Source organism: Aethalodelphis obliquidens, unplaced genomic scaffold, assembly GCF_003676395.1.
Source record: "Aethalodelphis obliquidens isolate GAN/ISIS:26980383/991018 unplaced genomic scaffold, ASM367639v1 scaffold47, whole genome shotgun sequence".
Taxonomy (NCBI): Eukaryota; Metazoa; Chordata; class Mammalia; order Artiodactyla; family Delphinidae; genus Aethalodelphis; species Aethalodelphis obliquidens.
In genome coordinates, this window is record NW_020837991.1 from 6,644,602 (window position 1) to 6,669,735 (window position 25,134).

General features: G+C 37.9%; 1 protein-coding gene across 1 annotated transcript in view; it reads right to left on the reverse strand.

Annotated features, from left to right (window-relative positions):
• The window catches only part of CNTNAP5 (contactin associated protein family member 5), an 880,239-nt gene that overhangs the window by 147,427 nt on the left and 707,678 nt on the right, over positions 1-25,134 (reverse strand). Inside the window, exon 14 of the mRNA XM_027082570.1 lies at positions 11,002-11,158. Coding sequence (XP_026938371.1) covers positions 11,002-11,158 — 157 coding nt within the window. The remainder of the gene's footprint in view (positions 1-11,001; positions 11,159-25,134) is intronic.

The following is a 25,134-nucleotide window of genomic DNA, read 5'->3' on the forward strand; positions in this document are numbered from 1 at the left end:
AGATACACTTTGATCAGGTTTCAGTTGACTAATTTGCAATGATTTTCCAGCCCTGCATTCTCTGAGATTACACATAGGTCACCTTGACAGGAATTCTGGGAGTCCACAAACTCTTCGGTGACACACTTAACAAGCAGTCTCCTGGTTGAGTTCCATGGAGGCAGAAACACTCCAACCATGACGTGGTGAGTTTTATTTTACCAGTGAACTTTCAGAGGGCAGCACCATTTTGGAGAGAAGGGTCTTCAGTGCTCTTTCCTAGTCTCACCTAGAGCGTGATGGCTGAAGGATATATTTGATTGCTTTGGTATGCTAGTTAGTTATCTTATGCATTTTATTGCATATACGTATGCATAGCTTTCATAGAAATTAGTTTAACTTCTATAAGTCAATATTGCCTCATAGTTCATTTAAGATACTGTAAAAATAAAGAAAATAATAATAAAAATGATGACTAACACACTTTTGAGAACTAAATACCTGGCATATCTGTTAGACGAGCAAATTAATGCCAACTTAGCCAGCACTCCCCAGAGATAGGCATTCTTTCTCTCTTTTTGGTTTTATTTTTCTTTTCTTAAATCAAACAAGAGCCTGAAGCTCAGAGAGGCTAAAGGACAGTCACTAAGTGAGAAATACAGGATTCGATCATCCCAGTACATAATATGATATCACATAGAGGTCACTTATATTTTACATCCAGAAAATGAGGGTGCTGCCAGAATAAGTAGCCACAACTGTGTGTGTTCTGAGTGTATTACATGTATTACTTCATGATATTTTCACTAAAAATCTAGAAGGCTGATTTGCAAAGGAGATAAAACTGTTTCTCCTCTGTTTCTCCTCCTTCTTCTTCTTAATGATGAAGACTCTACTTTTTGAAAATAATGCAGAGAATGTATTTATTTGTAGGTAGCTGAAAGTGTTGCCATGGATCTCAGAGCAGGACCAGGAGTGATAGAAATGACAAACACTGAGAGGAAGAACGGAAGGGGAATACAACATCACCAGTGTCTTGTCAGAGCTGTCCACACCTGCTGAAGGGTTCCAGCAAGTTCTGAGCCAAAGGAGGTTGTAATTAACGTCTTCCTGTGTGGCTCTGTTTTGACCCCCAGTGAGTTCTGTGGTGAAGCCACTTGCTCAAAGAGACTATCATTTCACCCCAGATTCAGGGAGGCCAGTTCTGAACTGATTCCCTTGTGGTCTGTATAAAATCCTAAGTCCCTTCAACAATTTGGCCACATTCATTAAAATAGAAAAGTGGATGATTTAACAATTCTAAGCCAGAAATCTATGCGATAGAAATAATAACTTTAAAAATGAAAATAAGGTATGTCAAGACTCAAAAATGTTCATTGCAATATTTTTTTCTAATACTAAAACATCATTTAAAAATAAAATGTTTAGGGCTTCCCTGGTGGCACAGTGGTTGAGAGTCCGCCTGCCGATGCAGGGGACATGGGTTCGTGCCCCGTCCGGGAAGATCCCACATGCCGCGGAGCGGCTGGGCCCGTGAGCCATGGCCGCTGAGCCTAAGCGTCTGGAGCCTGTGCCCCGCGATGGGAGAGGCCACAACAGTGAGAGGCCCGCATACCACAAAAAAATAAATAAATAAAGTAAAAATAAAATGTTTATTATTTTATGATAAACTGTAAGTTATGATACAACTCACTTTTCAGCCATTAAAATGGACAGGAGGCATTCATGTTTATGCTTATTTAATGATGCCAAGTCAAAGCTCTTCAAGACATAGTTCATGTAGAAAAACAAGCTGCAGATAACACATTTAATACAATCTCACATTTCGTAAAAACTGAATGAACTTTCATATTAATAAATATGGTATGTGCATAGGAAGATATTTATATGTAGATGTGCCCTACATGCCCCACTATTATCTCTAGGTATAAAATTTTACATGTTGGGTGGAAGTAAGAGGATAAGAAGTGATAGTGAGGAAGGAGCTTCCTTTTTATTTAATATTTCTGAAATATTTGAATTTTTTATAATAATAATAGGACATATTTATTTTGTAATAAAAAACTCCTAAAATTTAAAAATCAGGATAAATTATTCTCCTTGGGCATTGTTAAATATAGATACCTCAGTCAGATGAATCAGAACTGAGAGCTGTAAGCAAACTTAAAGAGCAGACAAAAAGGTAAGCAGCTCCTCTAATTTGGTCCTGAGTAAGAACTACTATTAGGTGAGTAATGCTACTTAGTGGCAAGTAGGCACATTAAAATAGAAGCCAAAGTCTCATTGCATTCTTAAGTCAAATGATAATATTTTTGGTATACAATTGCCGAAATCAAAATGTTGTATAAAATATACTAAAGAAATGCAAACTTTTAATCTTGAGTCCTATCTATTTCTGCTACTCAAGATTTTGCAATTACCCAAAATGTGTAATGTGACTTTACAGACAACTTAGAGATAATAAAGTTGTACAGCTTGACGGGTAACTGAGGCAACTGAAGCCTCAGTCTATATTTGTGTTTCCTATAATCATAAAAAAAGAGTATTTCATAGCTATGTTTTGTCTTCTGGAACCAACAGGTCTTAAATTGCTTATTGGAAATTTTCCAAATAGACGAGAGGATGGTGGCATCATTGAACAAAAAGCACAAAAACAGTCCTTAATGCTACCCTTGGTGAAGTATTAACTATTTTACTCCATCTAGAATTCTGTAAGATAATGATGTGATATGTTAGTTTTAAATGATCAAACCCTGGTTAGAAGTTGTGCTTTCCCATTTTTGTATTGTTCCTTTTTGCTTTTCCTTGAGTGTGTGATGCCTTCTATCATGTCCTATCAGATGTACCACAAAACACTCTATCTAAAAACAATCTGAGGAGCCTCCCCGGTGGTGCAATGGTTAGGAATCTGCCTGCCAACGCAGGGGACACGAGTTCGAGCCCTGCTCCGGGAAGATCCCACATGCCACGGAGCAATGAAGCCCGTGCACCACAACTACTGAGCCTGCGCTCTAGAGCTCACAAGCTGCAGCTACTGAGCCTGCGCTCTAGAGCCTGGGAGCCACAACTACTAAGCCCACGTGCTGCAACTACTGAAGTCCGCACACCTAGACCCCGTGCTCTGAAACAAGAGAAGCCACCGCAATGAGAAGCCCGTGCACGGCAATGAAGAATAGCCCCCAATCGCTGCAACTAGAAAAAGCCTGCACGCAGCAACAAAGACCCAACACAGCCAAAATAAATAAACAAACAAACAAATAAATAAAAATAAATAAAATAAAATAAAAACAATCCGAAACCCAGTCGTGGGATTGTTAGTGTAAACCACTCAGTATCAAGTTGCCCCAGGATACATACTTTAAGTGACAATTTAAGGAATAAAACAGCAGAACATACCTAGCAAGGGGAGGGCATATTTTTCTAGGAAGAGAGTATGGGGAGAAAGGAAAAAAAATCATTCATTCATTCACTCAGAAGTTAATGTATGAAGAACCTACTATTGCCAAACATATTCTTTCCAACCCAAGGCTCTGGCTCTGACTACATTGCTAGATGCATGTGGAATTCGGGGACTGAGTGAGTAAAAATCCAGATAAAGCCTTCCTAATCTCTACATGGAATAGCTCATAAATAACATTCATGAATAAAAAATTGCCACCAGGGCTTCCCTGGTGGCGCAGTGGTTGAGAGTCCGCCTGCCAATGCAGGGGACATGGGTTTGTGCCCCGGTCCAGGAAGATCCCACATGTCGTGGAGCGGCTGGGCCCGTGAGCCATGGCCGCTGAGCCTGCGCGTCCCGAGCCTGTGCTCCGCAACGGGAGAGGCCACAGCAGTGAGACACCCGCGTACTGACAAAAAAAAAAAAAAAAAAAAATTGCCACCAGTTGAGATTGTACAATATAATTTTTTTAAAAAATAAGAGATAGAGCCTTTCTTTTCTTTCAGGATTCAGAATTCCTGCCCCATTTAGGACACTACCGAGTCTGAAGCATCCTCACTGCACTAAGTGTGGAGATCCCAGAGGTGGAGATTTTGGGGAAATCAAAGGATGCCTGAGAGAGCAAAGAATATCCTACGTGAGGAAACAGCAAAACTCTGAACTCTTGGATGTAACCAGCATCTTCTTCCTAAAGGCAATTGTCTCATTAAGTCTCCAGGGAAAGGAGTGAAGGGCCCTTGTGAAGGTCAAGGTCCTGGGGCTGGCTTAGACACATCTTTACAAACAGAACAGCTCAAGACAAATGTTTAAAAAGATAACTTTGGGAGCAGCGTGATCACTTCTAGCTACACTTTGATTAGCCAGGAGAAAATCAACCTGCAGCAAAAAGTTGAGGTTAAATTTTGAGTAAATATTTCTGAGGAGATAATAAAAGGTGGGTAACAGCCAACAATGCAGCAAATATCAGTTAATTCTAGAATCACCATGGCCCAATGTACCAAATGACAGAGAGGTAAAAATATATTTAACAGGAGTCATTCACCCATCTTTCACTCATGGCTTAGCACCATTTATTAAACAATTTCTTTGTGGCAGAGAAGTAGACTCTAGGGCTAAAGAGTAGTTTGAAGCTCCAGGATTCCACATGCTGAGAAAAAAAAGAAATCCCTTAAATATCCTGCTTAAAAAAAACAAAAACAAAAAACAAAAAACAAGAACAATAAGTTTCCTTTTTTGGATGATCAGATAACCAGAATTTAAACTTTATACCATTTCCTCCTTCTGTTCTGTGCCATGTCGCTTCATACAAGGGTGAAGTAAGGGCAAGAGGCAAAGAACAGAGTTACTAAAACTCACATAAAAATGTCTATACTTGCTTATGAATAAATAAAAGAATGTCCTGCTGTTAGAAAAGAGAGCTTCACCTTAGCTCTACCTGGTTGTCTGGATGAGAAAACTTTTCATCCGGGCCATGGGCCATCACGAAGAGGCACACCTTGGACCATCTCTCTGGCTTCTCCTCACCACCCAACCATCTTTTTATCCCTCTACCACCATCCTTTCTGTCCCATTTTGTACCCGTCTACCCAGGTGACTGTTGTTCCACCCCTCACACAGCCCAACCCTCTCCTGTGTGATCCCCAGGCTTGGAGCTGTCGCCAGTTTCCTTTCTTGTTCTCAGCAGCCCATCCATCTGACGTGGTTAAATCAGAGAACACCTGACTGGGGGGATGTCTATAGGCTTAATCATTATGTTGAAGAGAAGTTCCTTTGCAAACAATCATTTACTGTGAGACTGTTATTCATGACAAGTTTTCTCATTTGTCTTTTTTTTTTCCTGTTTAGTTCTTTAGCTGGGATGGAAACCCCAGGAGAAGTCAGCTCCATAGTACACCTGATCCACGTCTCCCTGAGGCTTAGCTTCAGTATTCTAAGAAGGAATTGTGCCTTGGGTGTTCCTTGAATTACTTCTTTTTCCTTCTTCCACCCGCCTCCACTTCTGAGCTGCCTTACTTTCACCCATTACCCGCAACATACTCATTTTCCCCATTTACTTGGGCCTCACGGAAATATATGACAGCAGGTGATTCAGTTGCAGAGGTTAATTAAAACAGAATAAAATATTACCAATTACCAGAGTCTTGGAAGATAGCTGAGGCTCTCAGAGCAACCTGACTTAGCAGAAAGCAACATGCACAGTGCAGTGATATGATCTGAGATGCCCTGGGAGGAGTCTCTTTGGCATCCTCACCAGCTGCTGTAACCCAAAATGCCAACTTAGCAGCTAGTTGGATGTAGTCAGCAGGGCTTCCTTGGATTCAGCTGGAATTCCAACTCTACCCACTTAGTCATGTGACCTTATCCAAGCCACTTAGTATCTCAGAGCCTCAGTTTCCTTTTCTGGGGAAAGGAGTTAATAAAACCAACCTCAGGGGTTGTTGGGATAATGATATGAGATATAGTATATACAATACTAAGAACACTTCAGCATACGGTACTTAACTTTTTTTCCCAATTTTTTCATTTTGTAATTTAATTTTACTTTTTTTCATGATTAACTTTAAAAATTTATTGGAGTATAGTTGATTTACAATGTTGTGTTAGTTTTAGTTGTAAAGCAAAGTGATTCAGATATATATATGAGTATATATATATTCTTCTTTAGATTCTTTTCCATTATAGGCTATTACAGAGTATGGAGTAGAGTTCCCTGTACTATACAGTAAGTCCTTGTTGATTATCTATTTTATGTATAGTAGTGTGTATATGTTAATCCCAGACTCCCAAATTATTCCTGCCCACCACCTTTCCCCTTTGGTGACCATGAGTTTGTTTATACCAGCCCACATCAGTATTCTGACTAACTTTACCAAGAGCAGAAACTTAAGGGAAGTTTATAAGGTAAAACTGTTTGAGTTTTCTTAGAAGCACCCGGACACCAAAAGGGGCATGCTTGTCTGAAACAAAAGTTTGAAATGTATGGAAACCCAGCTGGACCACATGTTATCTAAGAATCAGGTTGAAAGAATGTTAAAGAACATGACCATTTCATAGTAGTGCCAGCTTTTGTGCTTTACCTTTCTGTAGTAAATAATAGAATTGGATATTTAAATAATGAATGCATTTCCACAAGGCTCTGCTGTGTTTCACTCTGAATGTATGTTCTATGTCCACAACCCCTGTTACAGACAAAGCAAAGCTCTCTCATTGTTATTTCACATACAAGAAGCTTCATGATCTGGATTTGACCTTCTTCCCTGCCTACATCTCCTATAAGTTCCCCACAGGAAAACTGTGCACAAACTATACCAAGATACTTATATTTGGGGGAAGTAGTGATTTTTATATTATTTCACATTTCCGTGTCTGAATACATGGCAGCACCTACCTGTACTACACTAACTTTAGCTCACTTCTTCTGATCCTTCAGAAATTAACTACACTTTTCCTTGAAATCGAACTCCCAGCCCATGGGCACCCCAGGTTGACACAGAAGCACATGTGTGCTTCTGTCTATAACCGAAGTCATCACACTGTTACATTTACTGCTAAATAACTAGCCTTTTCTTTTCCACTGTCCTGCGAGTTCCTCAAGGGCAGGGATTGTAATGCCCTTGACTTTCTCTGCACAGCAGACTGCCTGACTGCACAGAGTAGGCACTCATTAGACGTGTGATATATGAGTAAATGTCAGCTGGAATAGTACGTACAGTTGCCTCTATAATAAGTTATTTTCCAGAATCGTCTATGACAGGTTATGACTTGTCCTAAAACAGTGAAATCTAGAAGAGTTAAATCCGAATCTGCTCCCTCATGAGAATGATAAAAGGAAATTCCTGATCTCACCTGGATTGGTAAAGTGAACCAGAAAACTGATTTTAGGCTTGTATAGTATTTAGTAGATAGCAGTTTACTATATTGCAACTCCTAGGAAACATTGTCACTTAACAATCATACACTGAAATGTTCTTAGTATTTTATACACTATACACTGTATAATATATATATATATATATATATATATATATATATATATATATATATATGAGATATTCAGCATAACTCTAGGACAGCCATGGTAAAGTGGGCATCTTTACAAAGGGAAGTTCAGATCATTTCTCTTGATCCTTCATAGGTTGATTGTTGAACAAAACCTACATCTAAAATTAAATAAAAGGTTGCTGGCCACAGAAAGTGGCACATGATGAGGCTTTTCCCCTGGCTCTAAAGGAAGAGGAAAGGCTTACGAAATATGCAATAATCCATGTTGGAAGAGGTATGACGGCACCAGAGTTGAGGAAAAGTTTCTCTGAGCACAACCTCAATGATGAAGTCAATAGGAGGGGTTCAAAGGTTAGTGAACGAGTAAGAAGGTCAAAGGAGGGAGAGGCTGGAATCAGAGTAGAAGAGATGATCAGTGGGAAGTCTTGGAGAAGAGAGAGTAGCAGCATTTCAATATGATGGTCTAAGTTTCCACTTTTAAGTGATGTGATGGGATTCTCCAGCCCTGCTCCTCAGTGTTCCTTAAATTAAGCCCAGGCATGGTCATTTGAACTCTAGGAAGGGAAGGCACTGAGGCATAATTAGGTATGGAAAGAGTTTCATCAAAGGAAAGGAAACAGTGAGCAAAGATCAAGAATTCAGCCAACAAGCGAGTGAGAATTGAAGGCACTTAGGAGAAATACTTCCCCTTCTCAATAACTCTTTATATTCTACCCCCCTTACCAACTTCTCTGATAATACAGAATAAAATGAACATGTTTCCATGTAAGTCTATGAATCTTACATTTCTAATGTCAGCATAGTGAAGGGAAATTAAAAAAATCAAAATAAACTGAGCAAATCTAAGCTGCTGGTTGCAGAGGATTTTGACTATGTTTTCCTGGCCACACAACCATTTAGCCTTTCCACACATCTCTCAAGCTTGTAGGTGCCATTTTGGGATCCTTCCTCCTCCTCAAAGGTCTTCTACATTCATCTATTCAGCTAACTACCATCATCTTCTACTCTACAGAGAGTAGGTCTTCAGGGATATAATGTTAAAAAAGACACAGTCTCCGAACAGAACAAGAGTTATTTTTGGTTTGTCGGCCTCCAAGATGTGATAGAGGGCTCTGCAGGGTAGAGTGGGAGTGCACAAAATGGAGAAGTCCAGTCAACTGCATCTGATTTGACCCCTGTGAAGATCGCGATGTTAGGAGAAAGAACCTGAGGTAGAAGATAGCTGGGCCCCTGGGCTGAGCAGCTGGGGAGTTTGTCAAACGGAGTAAATTGGAGCTCTGTTTTCCCTAACACTCCAAGGACAAAGTTAATGGCAGGAGCTGATCTCTGCTGGAGTAAAGAGATAGGGGGACCACATCTATCACTCCTGAGGTCAAGGAGACCTCCCCAACGGCACACGTGCAGGGAGGCTCCTCTGGGGTCAAAAAGGGAGGGGGCGCCATCCCATAGTAAGTCTTGTCAAAGCTCCCAAAGGCCTCCATGCTGGAATCCATCTTGGCAAAAAGATGTGCACGCATATTGGGAAGGGCCCTAAGATAGGTCGGATGTGGGAAAAGAAGCAAAATAATTGGTCAGAGGAGAACAAAGACCCAGAAGAACTGCCTCTACATAAATGACTTAAGCACATTGTTACTGTGGTCCTCCTCATTAGGGAGAATGCCCACACCCTTTCTCCCTGGGTGTGTATTCCTGTTTTGCTTCTGTCTAAATAAACTGCTTCCCTGTGTGCTCTCCCACATGTTGTGCTGTGTTTCTAAGAATAAACTTTGTACCTGTTTCTGTAGTTTTTTCCTCCTTGAAACAGCCTTGCTTTCAAATGAGGGCAAGAGCCAGGGCAATTTTGCTCCCAGTCTCTACCCCCTGGTGGACTGGTGGCTAGGATTCCTAGTTTTCATCCAGGCTACTCAGGTTCAATTCCTAGGCAGGGAACTAAGATCCTGCTTCAAGACTGCTCACTGCTGTCTCTCTGAGATCAGACTCAGGTCACATGACTTGGGGCCCAATCAGCCCTACAACATTCTGAAGCTGTGGTCCATCTAGTGTAACCTGATGGAACCGCATTCTTGGTCTTTTCCTCACTGAACTGAGTTTCAAGTGGACCTAAAATTTTATTTGAAACATTCCTGCTGTTATCAATTTAAATAGTGAAGGGAAAGTACTTAAAAGCCATTTCCACTAGGTTGAGAGCAGGTTGACATAGGAATTCTTAACTATACTTGAGCAGCATTTGATGAAGCGAGTACAATTATAAAGCCAAAACCAAAGAATGTCTTAAATTCAGTCAAAACCAAAGTGGGTTTGGAAATGTTCTGTGCATATTTTCATAATCAGTACAGTAAAAAAAATAAGCAGTTGACCTGCAGGGCAAAGGAAAACTACATGTGATGGCCATGAGAACTAAAACTAAACTTTATCTACAAAAGTAACTTGCTGTGGGGAAGGAAGAGAGAGTCTGGCCTCAGCTATACCTGAATTCAAATTCTGGATACACCTCTTAATAGACCTGTGCGTCCTTGAGAAAAGTATTTAACCTCTCTGTAATCTACATTCCTCTACCTTAAGGTGCAAAAGTGAGAAAATTATGAAAGATTAATAGGTTTGTTTTCTCTGTCAAATTTATGTTTACCAAAGGAGAAAGAGGAGAGGAGGGATAAATTAGGAGGTTGGGATTAACTTATGCACACTACTATATATAAAATAGACAATCAACTAGGACCTATTGTATTGCACAGGGAACTCTACTCAATATTCTATATTAACCTAAATGGGAAAAGAACCTGAAAAACAATAGATATATGTATATGTATAACTGCATCACTTTGCTGTACACCTGAAAGTAACACAACATTGTAAACAAGTATACTTCAATACAAAATTTTTTAAAAATCATAAAAAAGGACCTACTGTATAACACAGGAAATGTATGATCATTACAAGATATATGCTTATAGATTATTACAAGATATATGCTCAATATCTTGTAATAATCTATAAGGGAAAAGAAACTGAATATATATATCACTGTGCCGTACACCTGAAACTAACATATTGTAAATCAACTATGCTTCAATAAAAAATAATACAAAAAAAAGAATTAATAGCTTGTTATGAGGATTAAATAGGTGTTTAATAAATATAAATTTTCTTTTCTCTATTTTTAGTGGCAATAATAGGGCAGGCCAGTGACTGGATCATCAGTGGGACAATGGGAGAATAAAGAAACAGTCTGTATAATTACACATCCCTATCTCCCACACCTTCTCCCAAAGCCTATATTCTACACATTACAGAAATGCTGACTAAATCACAAAGCTAAATATTACATTTCATTCTCCTGTTGAAAATGGAATGTTCAGAATATAAAGGGGTGATGGTGTGGCAACACGCTATGTGTTAAAAACTTCAGCAATAGCCCTGAAAGTACGAGGACTAGAAATTTCCAAAGTTAAAGCAATCACCCTTATTCAGGAGCCCTAGTTCATATGGAATCTCTCATCTATTCTCTTTTATCTTAGGGGACATTTTGTGCATCCCTTCGTGGGCATCCTCCACGAGTGCAGAGGGTTCAGGACGCCCATTACCATTCGTCCTTGTCAGCGTCACAATTGCAAAAGTGTCGAATGTCCAGGCAGCTCTCGTCTAGGCCACAGTCACACTGCTGAACGCCGGGAGGGGCGCCTCCCCAGTAGGGGTGTCTTTCATTGGACCGTCCGATCCACCAGGTCAGTGGGGTTCCATCTGAAAGACAAGATGCTTCACAAGTCAGAATGGAGCAAGCCTGAAATAGCACAGAGGATGTCACAGAAACTGAGATGAAAATGTCTCGAAGGATATATATACATTGTACGTATGTATGCACATATATATATACATATGTGCATACATACGTACAATGTATATATATCCCTCCCTCCCTCCCTTCTTTCCTTCCTCTTTTCCCTTCTGTTCTTTCTCCTTCACTTCTGTTATCTCTCCTTTCTTTCTTTCCCTTTTTCTTTCTTTCTTCCTTCCTTCCTTCCTTTTTTTTTCCTTCTTTCTTTTTCTTTCTGCCTTCCTTCCTCCCTTCCTTCCTTTCTTTTATTTCTCTCTCTCTATCTCTCTCTCTATATATGCACACACATAAAGAGATATCTATATACATGTGCTCATATAAACAACACTTCCATGAAAAGCGTTTCTATAATAGGATATTGATTAATCACAATGTTTAGACTCAAGGTCACAAGCTCAAATGCTAACCAAATCAGGCAGGCATCACAATTGAGTAAACTGGGCTAGACCTTAGACCAAAAATATTGAATATATAGATACAAAAATTAACTTCCTTTTAAAACTACAAAACGATAAATAGTAGCATGAGGGCCAATATTAGCCCGACCTTAGTCCTCAGTTTCTGGTAGACTGTGGGGAGGGGTGGACACGAAGGTGAGGGGGAGAGTGTTGGCTCAGAGGACAGGGTGGCCCTGTCTTACCCCACACTGATTTCTGTCATGACAAAGATTAACGCCAGGGTTACCATATCTTTTGAATTTTTTAAAGAGAAGTCACAATATTTGAAGTTCAAAAATTTGGACAAAAGAAATATTATGAAGGTCAATACTGCATAGGCCAATGAAATCCCTCTGTATGTCATATTTAACCCATACAAAGCTAGGATGCAACCTCTAATTTCTGGTTTATGTAGTTAACAGAAAACTATTTTTGAGTCTTGTCCTTGTCAATTTTCAATTCTTTTTTCTTTGCAAAGTTTAGTTTAGTAAAATCTGTTGAAGTTATCTTGTATAATTGGGAATATTTAAGTAGATAAAAATTATTATCCAGAAGATGATAAGATATCCAAAACAACAGATGTAGGCAGAGATAGAGGTGTTATACACCCTTAGGCTGAATGGGGTTAGGCCTAGTTCCTCTTTGGAAACCACTGGTCTGTTTCTGTTTGGCATACAACAGGCACTTAATATGTGTTTATTTTTTAAAAATGAAAGAAGTAGTTATTGAGAGCCATTTTTCATGATTTATCATTTTAAAGTAGAATAGTAACTTTTGTCTGAGGATGGCGCTAGGTTGGAATTCTGCCTAGTCAAGACTTGATTTCATATACAACTCCTGATGTACAAACATATAATTTACAAATTATTCATGTATACAAATAGCAACAACTTTCTCTGAATTGCATTCATTACTAACATCTTTATGGAAGTCACTGAGGCAAGTAGGAAGAGAATGACAATCTGGGTTTTCCAAGAACCTGTAAGTAATGAGAAGAAGATAAAACAAATACTAAGAAACACAAAAGTATCTTAGGGGTGCTGAGTCAGGGGGCAGACAGCCTGAAGGACTATACTCACCCCAAAATACTACTCTTCACACTGTCTAAAATGTTTCAAGTCCCTTTGTTAGCTTTTAAGTTAGAATCCAAGTTAGAGATGTCTGTTCACTAGTATCTTCTTTTTAAAGAATAATTCTAAACGGTACAAATCCATTTAAGCTATTTCCAAACAGCTATAAGTCATTGGACACTAGTTCAAATGAATTGCCTTCTTTCTAATCACTAGTTCAGAGAAGCCATACTCAAGTGGCCTAGAAGTCTGGTGGGTTTACTTAGAACAAAAAGCACTTTCAGGACTGAGGTAAGCTTAGGTGGATCGTCCCAGTGTGTGAGTCCAGGTAACACAAGGGTAAAACATTGTGTGTTCAGATGTTTGCGAATGTTGGCTTTGGGCACAAGATATGGGAAGAAATCTCTCCACTTCTCCCTCCTGGCACTTCCCAGACCTCTCCTCCATAATCGAGAATCCTGATCACATGGTGAAATTCAATGTCATCATGAATTATTTTTGTTTATAAGCAGAATCAAAGTTGTGATCTTATTAATAGCATTATTATCAATGGTTTCAATTCTGAAAAACCAATTTGTGTACACTCTGGTGCAAATGTTGCCTTCTAGTAGGTTTACCAATTCTTACTTGGTGCCTTAAATCCCTAGAAGTGCCCGTAGCCGCTCAACACTTTGTTTTGTTTTGAATCTACCAGTGCTTTGTGTCACTGAGGCTTGGGATCCCCTCCTCATGTCTGACAATTAGTATAAAAGTTGCAAACTGTTTTGACTGATTGAATATCAATGAGCAAGAAGAAAGAAAAGGAAATATAGAGAATAAAGAAGAAACACACACATATATTTGAGAGCAGGAGGGTTACAGCAGAATTTTCCTCTTAGATGTCCCAGGTTTGTGATTATTCCCCCAAGAAGTATGAGCTGGAACATAACAAATGAAGAAACTGACGATCAAAAAGGGTGACTGATTTTTTTTCATTCATGACTCTAATGATGTAGTCAGGAAGAGAATCGGCACCCTTTCTCCAAATTTTGGCCACTGGAGAAATTGGATTTCCTGCATGTGTTATAGTGGGCTCATGGGAGTAGTAAATATCCCCGCCCCACTGATGTCTTGGTCTTGCTACTTGCTTTCCCCGCTGGAACACAGACTGAAATGATGGCATGTCAGCTCAGTCTAGACCACTGCTCCTGGGACCACCTCTGACACCACGGGAGAACACAATCCAGATGGTCACAGCCTCTCTCCACACCACGGGAGAACACAATCCAGATGGTCACACACACGGGAGAACACAATCCAGATGGTGGACCTCAGGATGTGGCACACGGAGCACAGCCATCCTGCCTGACGCTCAGACCTGTGAGCATGAAAAAAAGTCCTGAACACTCTATGCCACTGAGCCGTGGCAATTGGCAGTATAGCATTATTGTGGCAATCACTGATAAAACACAAAGCAAATATCAACCACATACAAAAATTCTGTAGGGATTCTAAGGAAGTAAAACACAGTGATCAAGGACAGTCCTGCTTTCAACTGCAGTTTGGTTGGAAACATAAATAAAGAGACATCGGTGAATGAGGAAGATAAAGAGAAACACCAATTCTGTTTGGCTCAACTAATTATCTATCTTTTGGCCCATAAATGTAAGCAGTTAGAGCCGACATTTTAGCAGTCCCTTAGGAAGACCCTTCGTTACTGCCGCATATCCCTTCACTTGAACCCAGTCTGTGTTCACTCTGAGTCCATCCCAACTCAAGTCCCAGTTATTGGCAGGGTAACCCAGACTCTCACTCCACCTTTGTCCCCTTCTAATATGGTGCTTGGATCTTCCTGAAATTTAGAGAGCAGTTTCCCCAGTGCTCAGGGTCCTGGCTTATCTCCTCCTGGCTCAGTGCTCCCACCCATGTATTCCTTTAGAAATTCTGCATAGAACTTTGGAGAAACTATTCCCATGGATGATCATTGACTGTCACCTGTCACAGCCTCCACCTCTAGGTGACGCAAGATTCAAAGCCATATATATATATATATATATACACACACACACACACATACATACACACATATGCATATATAGGATTTATAAAACCTATACATGCATACATATATGTATATGCATGATTTATAAAACTGTGATTAAAAGAAATGATATAATTATGAGTGTATATTATATTATATATATACATATATATAATCATTCCATTCAATTATTGCTTGATTCTATGCTGTGTGAAGGTCACGGGGAGATATCCTAGCTATACAAATTTTAATAGACTATCACTGCCCCTAGGGAGTTCATAACATTTAAGGAAGAGGACATATACACAGCTAAAAGAAATGTAAGTCAGAATGAGATTAGGGTCAAAATATAGAAGTGAATAAAATGCTAGGAAAGTCCAGAAGAAGAAGCTATGAATTTTGTCCAAGATTCCTGAGAAATGGTTTATGGAAATGATTTTAATTTCATGGAAATGGTGACATTTGACTGGAAGCTTTGTGTTGAGAAGGACTTCAGCAAATGGTGCCACCAGGGAAAAGGGTGCAAGTAAGAGGCACAAGGAAAGGGGATCCGATTTTCACTACAGCATCGTTAGGAAGCAACGGTTTGAAATAACGAGATTTTTGCACATTCTAAAGATATCTTATCTCATTGACAGTAGTTAAGTATTTTGAGCTTAAAAATAAGAGGAAGGAGCCACCAAAGTTGTAAGGACAAATAATTACAGATGACTGCACCCAAATGTTTCATTCTATGATCAAAACACAAATCATCCAGATGCTGGTTTAGGAAAGAAGATTCTGGAAACCAAAGAAAGTATTTTACATTCTCTTTCTTTCTAAATAAAATGTAATTTCTACGGAAAGGTTTAGACCACAAGAAAAACAACCTCTTCCATATCACAAAATAATGTCAGACATTCATCAAAGTCAATCTTGGTCTGACTGCATGCTGATTAGGATCATTAAATCAGAACATATGTCTAATAGCGTGATTAAGAGCTAGTCAGTGACATTAGGAATTAACATTTTTATAATGTTGTTCAACATTCTCTTCTCCCTGCCTATTTAACTGAAGTGAGCCCAGAAAGGAGGGGGTTGCATAAAAGATTAATGATACCACCTCTCAAAACAAATGATAAAAATCACTTTGATGAGGTCATTTCAACCTGTACTGAACAAACCTCACTAGAATGTACCACAGGGATCCTTCATGGTTAGGCAAAGAGGTAGACAAAATGATTAACTTAAATGATTCTATTTGCAATGTTTTAATTTTTTGTAGGGTAATATAATAATAATTTGCATTTTGATAGTATATTTTATTGGAAGACCTGCAATGAAGAATCCTAGCAAGGTTAAATGACTTGTTCAAAGTCATACAGTCGCTGAAGGCAAATCTGGACTCAAGGATCTGGGTCCCTGAAGCTCTCATGTCCTGAACACCCACCTTCCCAATGACTCACAGACTTTCTGACTTTTTAATGTGCCAAAAACATATAGAGATAATGTGAGCCTTGCAGGGAAAAATGACCAGCTAGAGAAAATGACAATTATTATAAATTTGTGAGAACTGATAATACTAAATGAACACTGTAGTATGGGAATAAGACCTTTAGTTTATTCCACAATTTCTCTGAGAGGACAGACTTGAAAGCAGTAGTTTCCAGATGTGGGGTGACAAGAATGGAGGGGTATTCCTGTAACCACATCAAACTAATGTGAGAAGAAAGAAATCTTCATTGTGTTAAGACCCATGGACTCGGAGTGGGGCTTATTTATTACCATAGTATACCTATAGTATAGTTAACCTATACTGATTAATATAGTAAACAATTAATGAATGGGAAACAAATTTAGAAAAGTAAAATACCTAATGTCTACACACAATCAGGGAAATACCTAATGTCTACACACAATCAGAGAAATAGAGAATTGCAATCAATCTGTGTATTAAGGCTCATGTGTCTGTTTTTAACTAGTAATCCTAATTTTTAAAAAATCCAACAGTTATTGAGCATTTAAAATATCAGGAAGTTATATGCACTTTTTATACCCTAGTTTGACAATCTCCACAACAACACTATGAGGTAAATACTTTTATCTCATTTTACACATGAGGATACATTACTTGCCCAAGGTCGCTCGGCTAGTCAATGACAGACCCATGCCAAAGCACAGTGATCGCTGTAGGTGATTACAACAGACGCAACAGTGAAATCCCTGCCCCCACTGTTGTTCCATCCCCTAAAAGGTATTCTTACAGCAGGAAACAGGGACTTCTAAAGTCTAATTCAGATGATTTATCTCTCTGATTAAAATCCTCCAGTATTCTATGTCTGTGAGTCTACTTCTGTTTTGTAAATAAGTTCATTTGCATCATTTTTTAGATTCCACATATAAGCGATATCATATGATATTTGTCTTTCTCTGTCTGGCTTACTTCACTTAGTATGACAATCTCTAGGTCCAACCTTGCTGCTACAAACGGCATATTTCATTCTTTTTTATGATTGAGTAATATTCCATTGTATATATGTACCATATCTTCTTTATCCATTCATCTGTCCGTGGACATTTAGGTTGTTTCCATGTCTTGGGTATTGTGAACAGTGCTGCTATCAACATAGTGGTGCATGTATCTTTTTGAATTATAGTTTTCTCCAGATATATGCACAGGAGTGGGATTGCTGGACCATATGGTAATTCTATTTTTAGTATTTTAAGGAACCTCCATACTGGTTACCAAGGTGGGGGGTGGTGGAGGGATAAATTAGGAGTTTGGGATTAACATATATACACTCCTCTGTATAAAACAAACAACAAGGACCTGCTGTATAGCACAGGAAACTATACTCAACATTTTTTAATAACCAATAAGGGAAAAGAATCTGAAGAGTATATATAACTAAATCACTTTGCTATACACCTGAAACTAACACAACATTGTAAATCAACTATACTTCAATTTTTAAAAAGTCCTCCGATATTAGCTCAATACAAGAATAAAACCCAGCGTCTTCCTGTGGCCCCTAAGGCCCCGTACATCCGGTTCCTGAACTTTTCAGCCTTACTTCCTCCCTGGCTCCAGCTGTACTGGCTGTGCCTCAGGCCCGCACAGATGCTCTTCTGGGTTTACTGTCTCTGCCCAAATCCAACTTCTCATGGGTTTTTACAGTGCCTGATTGTCTTTTATCATTGGATCTTGAAATTAAAGCTCACCTCTTCCCCGTTGACCTTATTTACAATACTCCAAAGTCACTCCATTATTTTCTTAGGAATACTTAGGACCACCTGAAATCATACTTTGTTTGTTTGTTGCTGTTTGTTTGCTTAACATGGTCCTCATTTGTCATTAGAGTTGGAGAAAGGGCTTTTAAGTCTTGTTCATGGCTATATCCTCAGCATGTAGAATGTTCCTGGTTTGTGCTAAGAATTAAATTCTTCTTTGGTGAATCAACAAGTGACTAAACGCCAAGAAAAAGAAACATCAGCACAGAAGGATTTCACACAGATGACATTTAAAAAATTGTTTCAGGAACGTATATGGTTATGCGGCCTTTAGTCTTTATAGAGGTATATTCATAGTTGGCACTTTAGGCCATCATTGAAGACATCAAACATTTTTTTTTGTCACTTTAGTGATAGGCCCAGAGAATGACACCCATCAAGGCTTCGAACAAGTGCTTACTATAAACGTGGCATAGAATGAGATCACCGTACATAAAGGTGTCCCCGTACCACTTCATTTGTGTATTTAACAAAATGACAAAGTATCTGGACAAGACACTTGCCTGGTTAGAGTATAAAAAACAGAATAAATATAAACCCTGCCATTTGGACCCTCACAATGTAGTAAATGAGAAAAAAATGTTAAATATTACCTTTAACTCAAGTCAGAATAAAATAAATTTGAGGTAGAATTTTAAACAACGTGTAGAAAGTCAAGAGGAAAAAAAAGGCTAAAGTTTAGTGAAGAGTACAGTTCTGGAGAAAACTCCAAATTCATCCCTTTTTTGAATATACCTTCCTTTTCTGTTTTCCAGCCAGTGGAAGAAAGTTGGATTTTCATACCATTAGACTCAAAACAAGGTTCACATAAGTTATGTCATTCAACCCTCCTAACAGCTTTGTGAAGTTTTCCATTTTTATTTTACAGATAAATTGAAGCTAATGAAGGATAAGTTTCTCAAGATCACACAGATAGGAAAACTTGAATGTAGATCTTGTGGGTCCAAACCCCCAAATAATATTTTTATTGTATCTTATGAAATCTAGTCCTATGATAAATAGAAACAGGATGGTATTTATTCATAGAAATTGGTCGAGTTGAAATTATGAATATGCATCAAATAATTATTTTATTGGCAAAAGCACAGGGCCTTACTGAGTATGCATTCCCAATATCTTGGGAATATTTCAAACTCCATTATCTCCCCAATTATATTGGTCTATTTATTATTTACCTAAGAATCAATCAAACAAAAATACCTGCAAACACAAATGTTCCAATGATTACCATTGTTTCTAAGACTTATTTGCCTGAACTCCTATAACTTTGCTTAACAGATACCTAAGGAAGTGATAGGCCATCATATAATAAGGAACCTATTGAAATTTCCCTCTAGAAATCTTGGATCAATGTTTCTCAAAATGTTGTTTCTGTCTGACTTTAATCAAAATAATCTGGCGTTTTTGTAAGAGCACGGGTTCACAGCATCTTTTCCCAGACACGCAGTGAGTGAAGCTTCAAATTCTCCATTTCTATCATACAAAGTGATGCTGAAATGTTGCACACTAAAATTTTAGAATCACTGGTTAGAAGGTTCGAACCTTATTCAAAAATGTTCAAATACTCCCTTTTATTTTTGAAAAATTCTTATTCAATGACACTGCAGATTGCTAAGTACAAATAAGCTGTTTCAGATTTAATTTCATTATCAAAACATGTGCATTAGATTATATTCATTTCTGCTAAAGAAAGATATCATGATAGGAGAAGATGAATAAAATACATAACAAAGATTAAGTTTAACTTGTAACTGAGGAAAAGGTCACTGAAATTTTTATGAACTAATTTCTTCTGTTTTGTCATGGTCTAATAGAAAAATGGTAGGGTGCATTTGATGCTGCTAATCATCTCATGAATTCCCTAGAAGTTTTCCCAAGAGAACCATCTCCAGTTATCCTTCTTTCTCTACCCACCCCCCAAAGAAGTATCTCCCAAAGTTATCCGTCCTTCTCTAACCCACATCCCCAACCCACTGCAGTTCATTTTCTTTAGCAAACTCTGTTTCATATTTTGGAAAGATTAGGGAGGGCCAGTTCAAGTTCTCTTAATTTTCTTCTACTCTGACTCAAAAAAGAAAGAAAAAAATGTTACCCTCTCCCACTTCTTGTGTCAAATGTCTCCCATGCTCACTTTTCATCTGTTTTGATGGGAAGATGATGAACTTTGTCCTCTATCCATCCTATTCCTCTCTGTGTCTACTCATTGGTCTCTCCATTCATCCATCCTCTTGTTTTTACCAGAATCCTTCCCACTCACAACCTTTTGGTGGGCCTGGCCCTTGGCGATATGAAATATTTTTCTTTGTCCTTCATAGATATTTCATCTGTTACTTATACACAAATGTCTAAAAAGTCTAGATTCTCCAGTCCTGCATTCTTTCCTGGGTTGTTTGGTGGACACATCAGTATTTTCCAATACTTCTTCACAAAGCATGAAGAATATTTATCACTCATTATCCTATGAGTATGTACATAAAATAGGCACACAGAGGTATTCACACATCCATATTCCCCAATAGCTCCTAATCTTTCATGAAATAAAGGCACTCAATAAATCAATAACTGTGTTAAATAAAGTGAGAAAGGAGTAAATGTTGCATTGCTAATCAAAATGCCATTGTGATCATTCAGGTTGATAAACCACCTCTAAGTCTTTGTTACCATTTGCCAAGGCGACAACTAACCCACTATGGTTTATAGCATGAGACTTTAAACCATATTGTAAATTCTTCCTGACGATGGCATATTTTGTGGGACTTTTTGTGTGAAAAACATGTAACAGAGGGTGAGAATGCTTATGTAAGACACTCCTACTGTTTAATCAACTAATACAGATTCCATGTAAATTGCAGAAAGTTAGGAATAAACACATACACCCTGCCATGCCCTTTCTTGCCTGAATCTTCTTTTTAATTTCTTCTTTCCTCTTCTCTCTGGTTCTCCTTTTCCTTTTTTTTCTTTTTCATTCTCTGTCTGTCTCTCTCTCCCCCTCACTCTTACTCTTTCTCTCTCTCCCCTCTTTCCATCTTTCTTCCCTTTTTCCCTCTCTTCTCTCACTTATGTCCCTCTCTCCCTTCCCCCAATTGTTTTCACTTCTCTCATTCCTTCTTTTTTTCTCCATCTTTTTGCTTTGATCCACCTCCAGCAATAACGCTCTATTTCTTCTTTTTTAAACACATAAACACAATCACAGATACAAGAAGAATTAATCACAATTCTGTCCATGACATTCTATCACTGACGGTTGGTAGACATTACCTGGTTATGTTAAAAAAAAAAAAAAAAAGATAAGAAGAGAAGAAAAATGAAAGACCTAGCTGGAATGCTTTACATAAATATCTACATGAATCAAGCTTTTCCAAATTATAATAGGTGAGCAAATTCATCAACGAGATCATGAAGGAGACGAAGTGATCTTGCTTTGCACAGTGTTAATGAACAAACAACAAACCCCTATTTATTTATTTCTGTACTTGAAACATAACTGATGGCTGTAAGTCTCATATTCTTTAGAGGTCTGAACAAGGCACAGACAGAAAGTTGATGGAGCTCACAGATCATATTCATTAGGAAGGTTTGGAAACAGTGCAAGGCAGCAGCATAAGAAGAATGGGCACAGAGCAGCTTGTGTGATGAATAAAATATGAAGAACTTTGCAATTACACAGACCAGAGAGAAGTGGCCAGAGGATCATCAGCATAATGATAGTAATAAAAATAGGAGTTCATGCCTGTATCTCCTATTTCACATCCCCAAATCTGAATAATATTTATTAACCACTCTCCTGTTTATGGTTATTTGCAGGGTACATAACAAAAACTAAAGCGAGGCTATGAGTTTCCTGCCTTCAAGGATTTTTTGTTGTTGTTGTTCCATGAGTGCCCACAAAGGTCATTTAATTATTCTGAAAGATATTCTACAATCAAAAAATGTATGAAAGTGGTAATTTTGGTTTCCGAACAGGAATATGCCATTTAAAAGACTGCTTTATATTTTATTATTTTTATTTATTTATTTTTTGTGATATGCAGGCCTCTCACTGTTGTGGCTTCTCCCATGCCGGAGCATAGGCTCCAGATGCGCAGACTCAGCAGCCATGGCTCACGGGCCCAGCCGCTCCGCGGCATGTAGGATCTTCCTGGACCGGGGCACGAACCCATGTCCCCTGCATCGGCAGGCGGACTCTCAACGACTGCGCCACCAGGGAAGCCCCTGCTTTACATTTTAAACATTAGATAAAATGACCAGTTGAAAACATTGATTAACCATTTGTGTCCATACAAAGTAATTTTCTAAATTAAAAAAGTGAAAAAATATTAACTAGTGTTTATGTAGGACTTACAGTGTACCAGATGCTATGTTTCCTCATCATAAAAGGTAGAAAGCAAGCAATATTACAAGAGGTTGGCAGTGATCTACCTAAGGGCAGGGATGATTAGTAATCATTATACACCCAGCAAATACTAGACACAGTAATTTTTTAAATAACAACTGAATATATATGTGTATGTGTATGTATATATTACACATATATATCATACATACATGTTTGTAGATATATATAACTGTACACACACGTACACACACAATGTCTACTGCCTTATCCTATGTAAAAGATATTACAGTATAAACACTCTTAAAGGTAATTCCAATACAATTCCCCCAAAGATGAATTATTTTACCTAAGATTTGAGACAGGAACATTATCAAGAAATGTGTAGCTATATTGCTCCCAGTCAGGCATATATTTTATCAGATAACATGATGTGGGGCTTCATTCTGCAAAAGTCACTTTGTTGCTATCACCAGGAAAAGCTAAGTGATTGGACTAGAACATGATGTACTATATCTAGACTCAACTCCAATGCTGGCAAACCTATTCCTTGTCTCCTATCAGGATATACCATTAACAGAGGCCTCCTTCTAGGATCTCAGTCAATAGCAACAAGTCAGTTAAGGGGCCTTTCAGTTGACAGAGACAGCTAATGCATTGTTGGTTGCTCTTCAAAGTCTAGAATCACATTAGAGAAACGAGCATATTACCAAGGGGGGGAAGGTTCTTCCGAGGGTTAACAGGTTTCTAGGACCAATTTAAGCAAGACCTAAGATCCAGGACTCATTTCTGGTTCTACGGAATTTATTCCAAAATAGAGGATATTATTGTATCCTAAGTGTCTCTGATTATTCTGGAATTGTGAAGAGCAACTATCATATTTCATCAAATGCCAGTTGCTATATATAAGTTGTGTCATTGTTTTATGCACCACTAAAAATGAAAATTGACTACGAGTTCAACTAAAATATGACATTAATTGTAAAATTCATTCCAGAGATACTAAAAACGTAAAAAGAATGTTGGTTTCAATTATTTTTACATATATATAGTCAAGCTTCCCATGACTCATTTCATCTGCAATTAATCCTCTTTTTTATCTAGTCAGGAAAATTGCTAAGTATCTATTTGTGTTTGTTGTCCATATAACAAGGATAAGGAACGTCTCCAACAGGAAACAATAACAGCAAATCCATCAGGATTCTAATAGTTTTCGTACGAACAATAACCACTGTTTAGCTTAAAATAGACATTTAATACCAGTATTTTGTAAAAATATTTAAACGTTAGGGTTCTCAAACAAGAAACGCATAATACATGTGGTGATTTCAAAAGAGGGTATATATGTGGAGGCCACAAAAAAAAAAGGTACAAATGAACTTATCTACAAAACAGAAATAGAATCACAGACATAGAAAACAAACGTATGGTTACGAGGGGAAAGATGGGGGGATAAATTGGGAGATTGAGATTAACATATACACACTACTATATATAAAATAGATAACTAATAAGGACCTACTGTCTAGCACAGGGAACTCTACTCAATACTCTGTAATGGCCTATATGGGAAAATAATCTAAAAAGGAGTGTATATATATATATGTATAACTGATTCACTTTGCTGTACACCTGAAAATAACACAACATCGTACATCAACTATACTTCAATATTAATGTAAAAAAATAAAGCATATAAAAATATTAAATAAAAAAAAAAACAGGGTCTGAAAAGTCTCTGACAGTCCCTTCCTTTAAATCTAAGTGGGCTTGTGACTACTGAAACCAAGAAAGCAGGACAAAAGTGATACCAGGTAACTTGGCAGGCAAGGTCCTAAAAAGCCATGTCCAGTAGTTGCTGGACTGTAATTTCATGAGAGACTCTTGTTGAGTACATCGTGATAGCCTAAAATACTCGCATGCTTTCTGTATACCAAAGAAGTGAGGAACCCATGCAGAAGTCTGTGGATGCCTTTCTATTAGGATAAACAGGATAACAGAAAGTAGCTATTACAAATTGAATTATAAATTATCATTTGGTTCAGTTGAAAAATCAGATTATAAAGAACCATTGAAATCTTTTTGGGAGTTACCAGATCCCCCAAATATCAGTCGGAAGATTCAAAAGGACTTAGAATCATCTTAAAGTTTTTAATTTAATATTTCTATGCCTTAAATTTTACTAAGTTTAGAACTTCTGTGATAAAAAAAAACCAAATATAAGTAAAATTCTGTATTCTAAAGAATAGCACTTTGGGGGAAGGAGCAATATTATTTATATGTATTCATTTCTCTGATTTCATATGGTTTTCAAAAAGAACATAATCAATAAATCCAAAATAAAATATAGATCAGAACTGTCTTCATAAGAACAGAAAATGAAATGATGGAAATAAATTATTTTATTTTAAATTCTACTCAATACTCTCTAATGACCTATTTGGGAAAAGAATCTAAAAAAGAGTGGATAGATGTATAACTGATTCACTTTACTGTACACCTGAAACTAACACAACACACAACTAAAACAGCATTGTAAATCAACTATACTTCAACAAAAATTAAGAAAAAATTCATTGTGGCGGTAAAAGTGAAAAGAAAGATACTGTCAGTTTTACATTTCTTTTTCTTTTCTTTCTTTTTTTTTTTGGCTGCGTTGGGTTTTCTTTGCTTTCTCTAGTTGCGGTGAGCGGGGGCTATTCTTCATTGTGGTGTGTGGGCTTCTCATTGTGGTGGCTTCTCTTATTGAAGA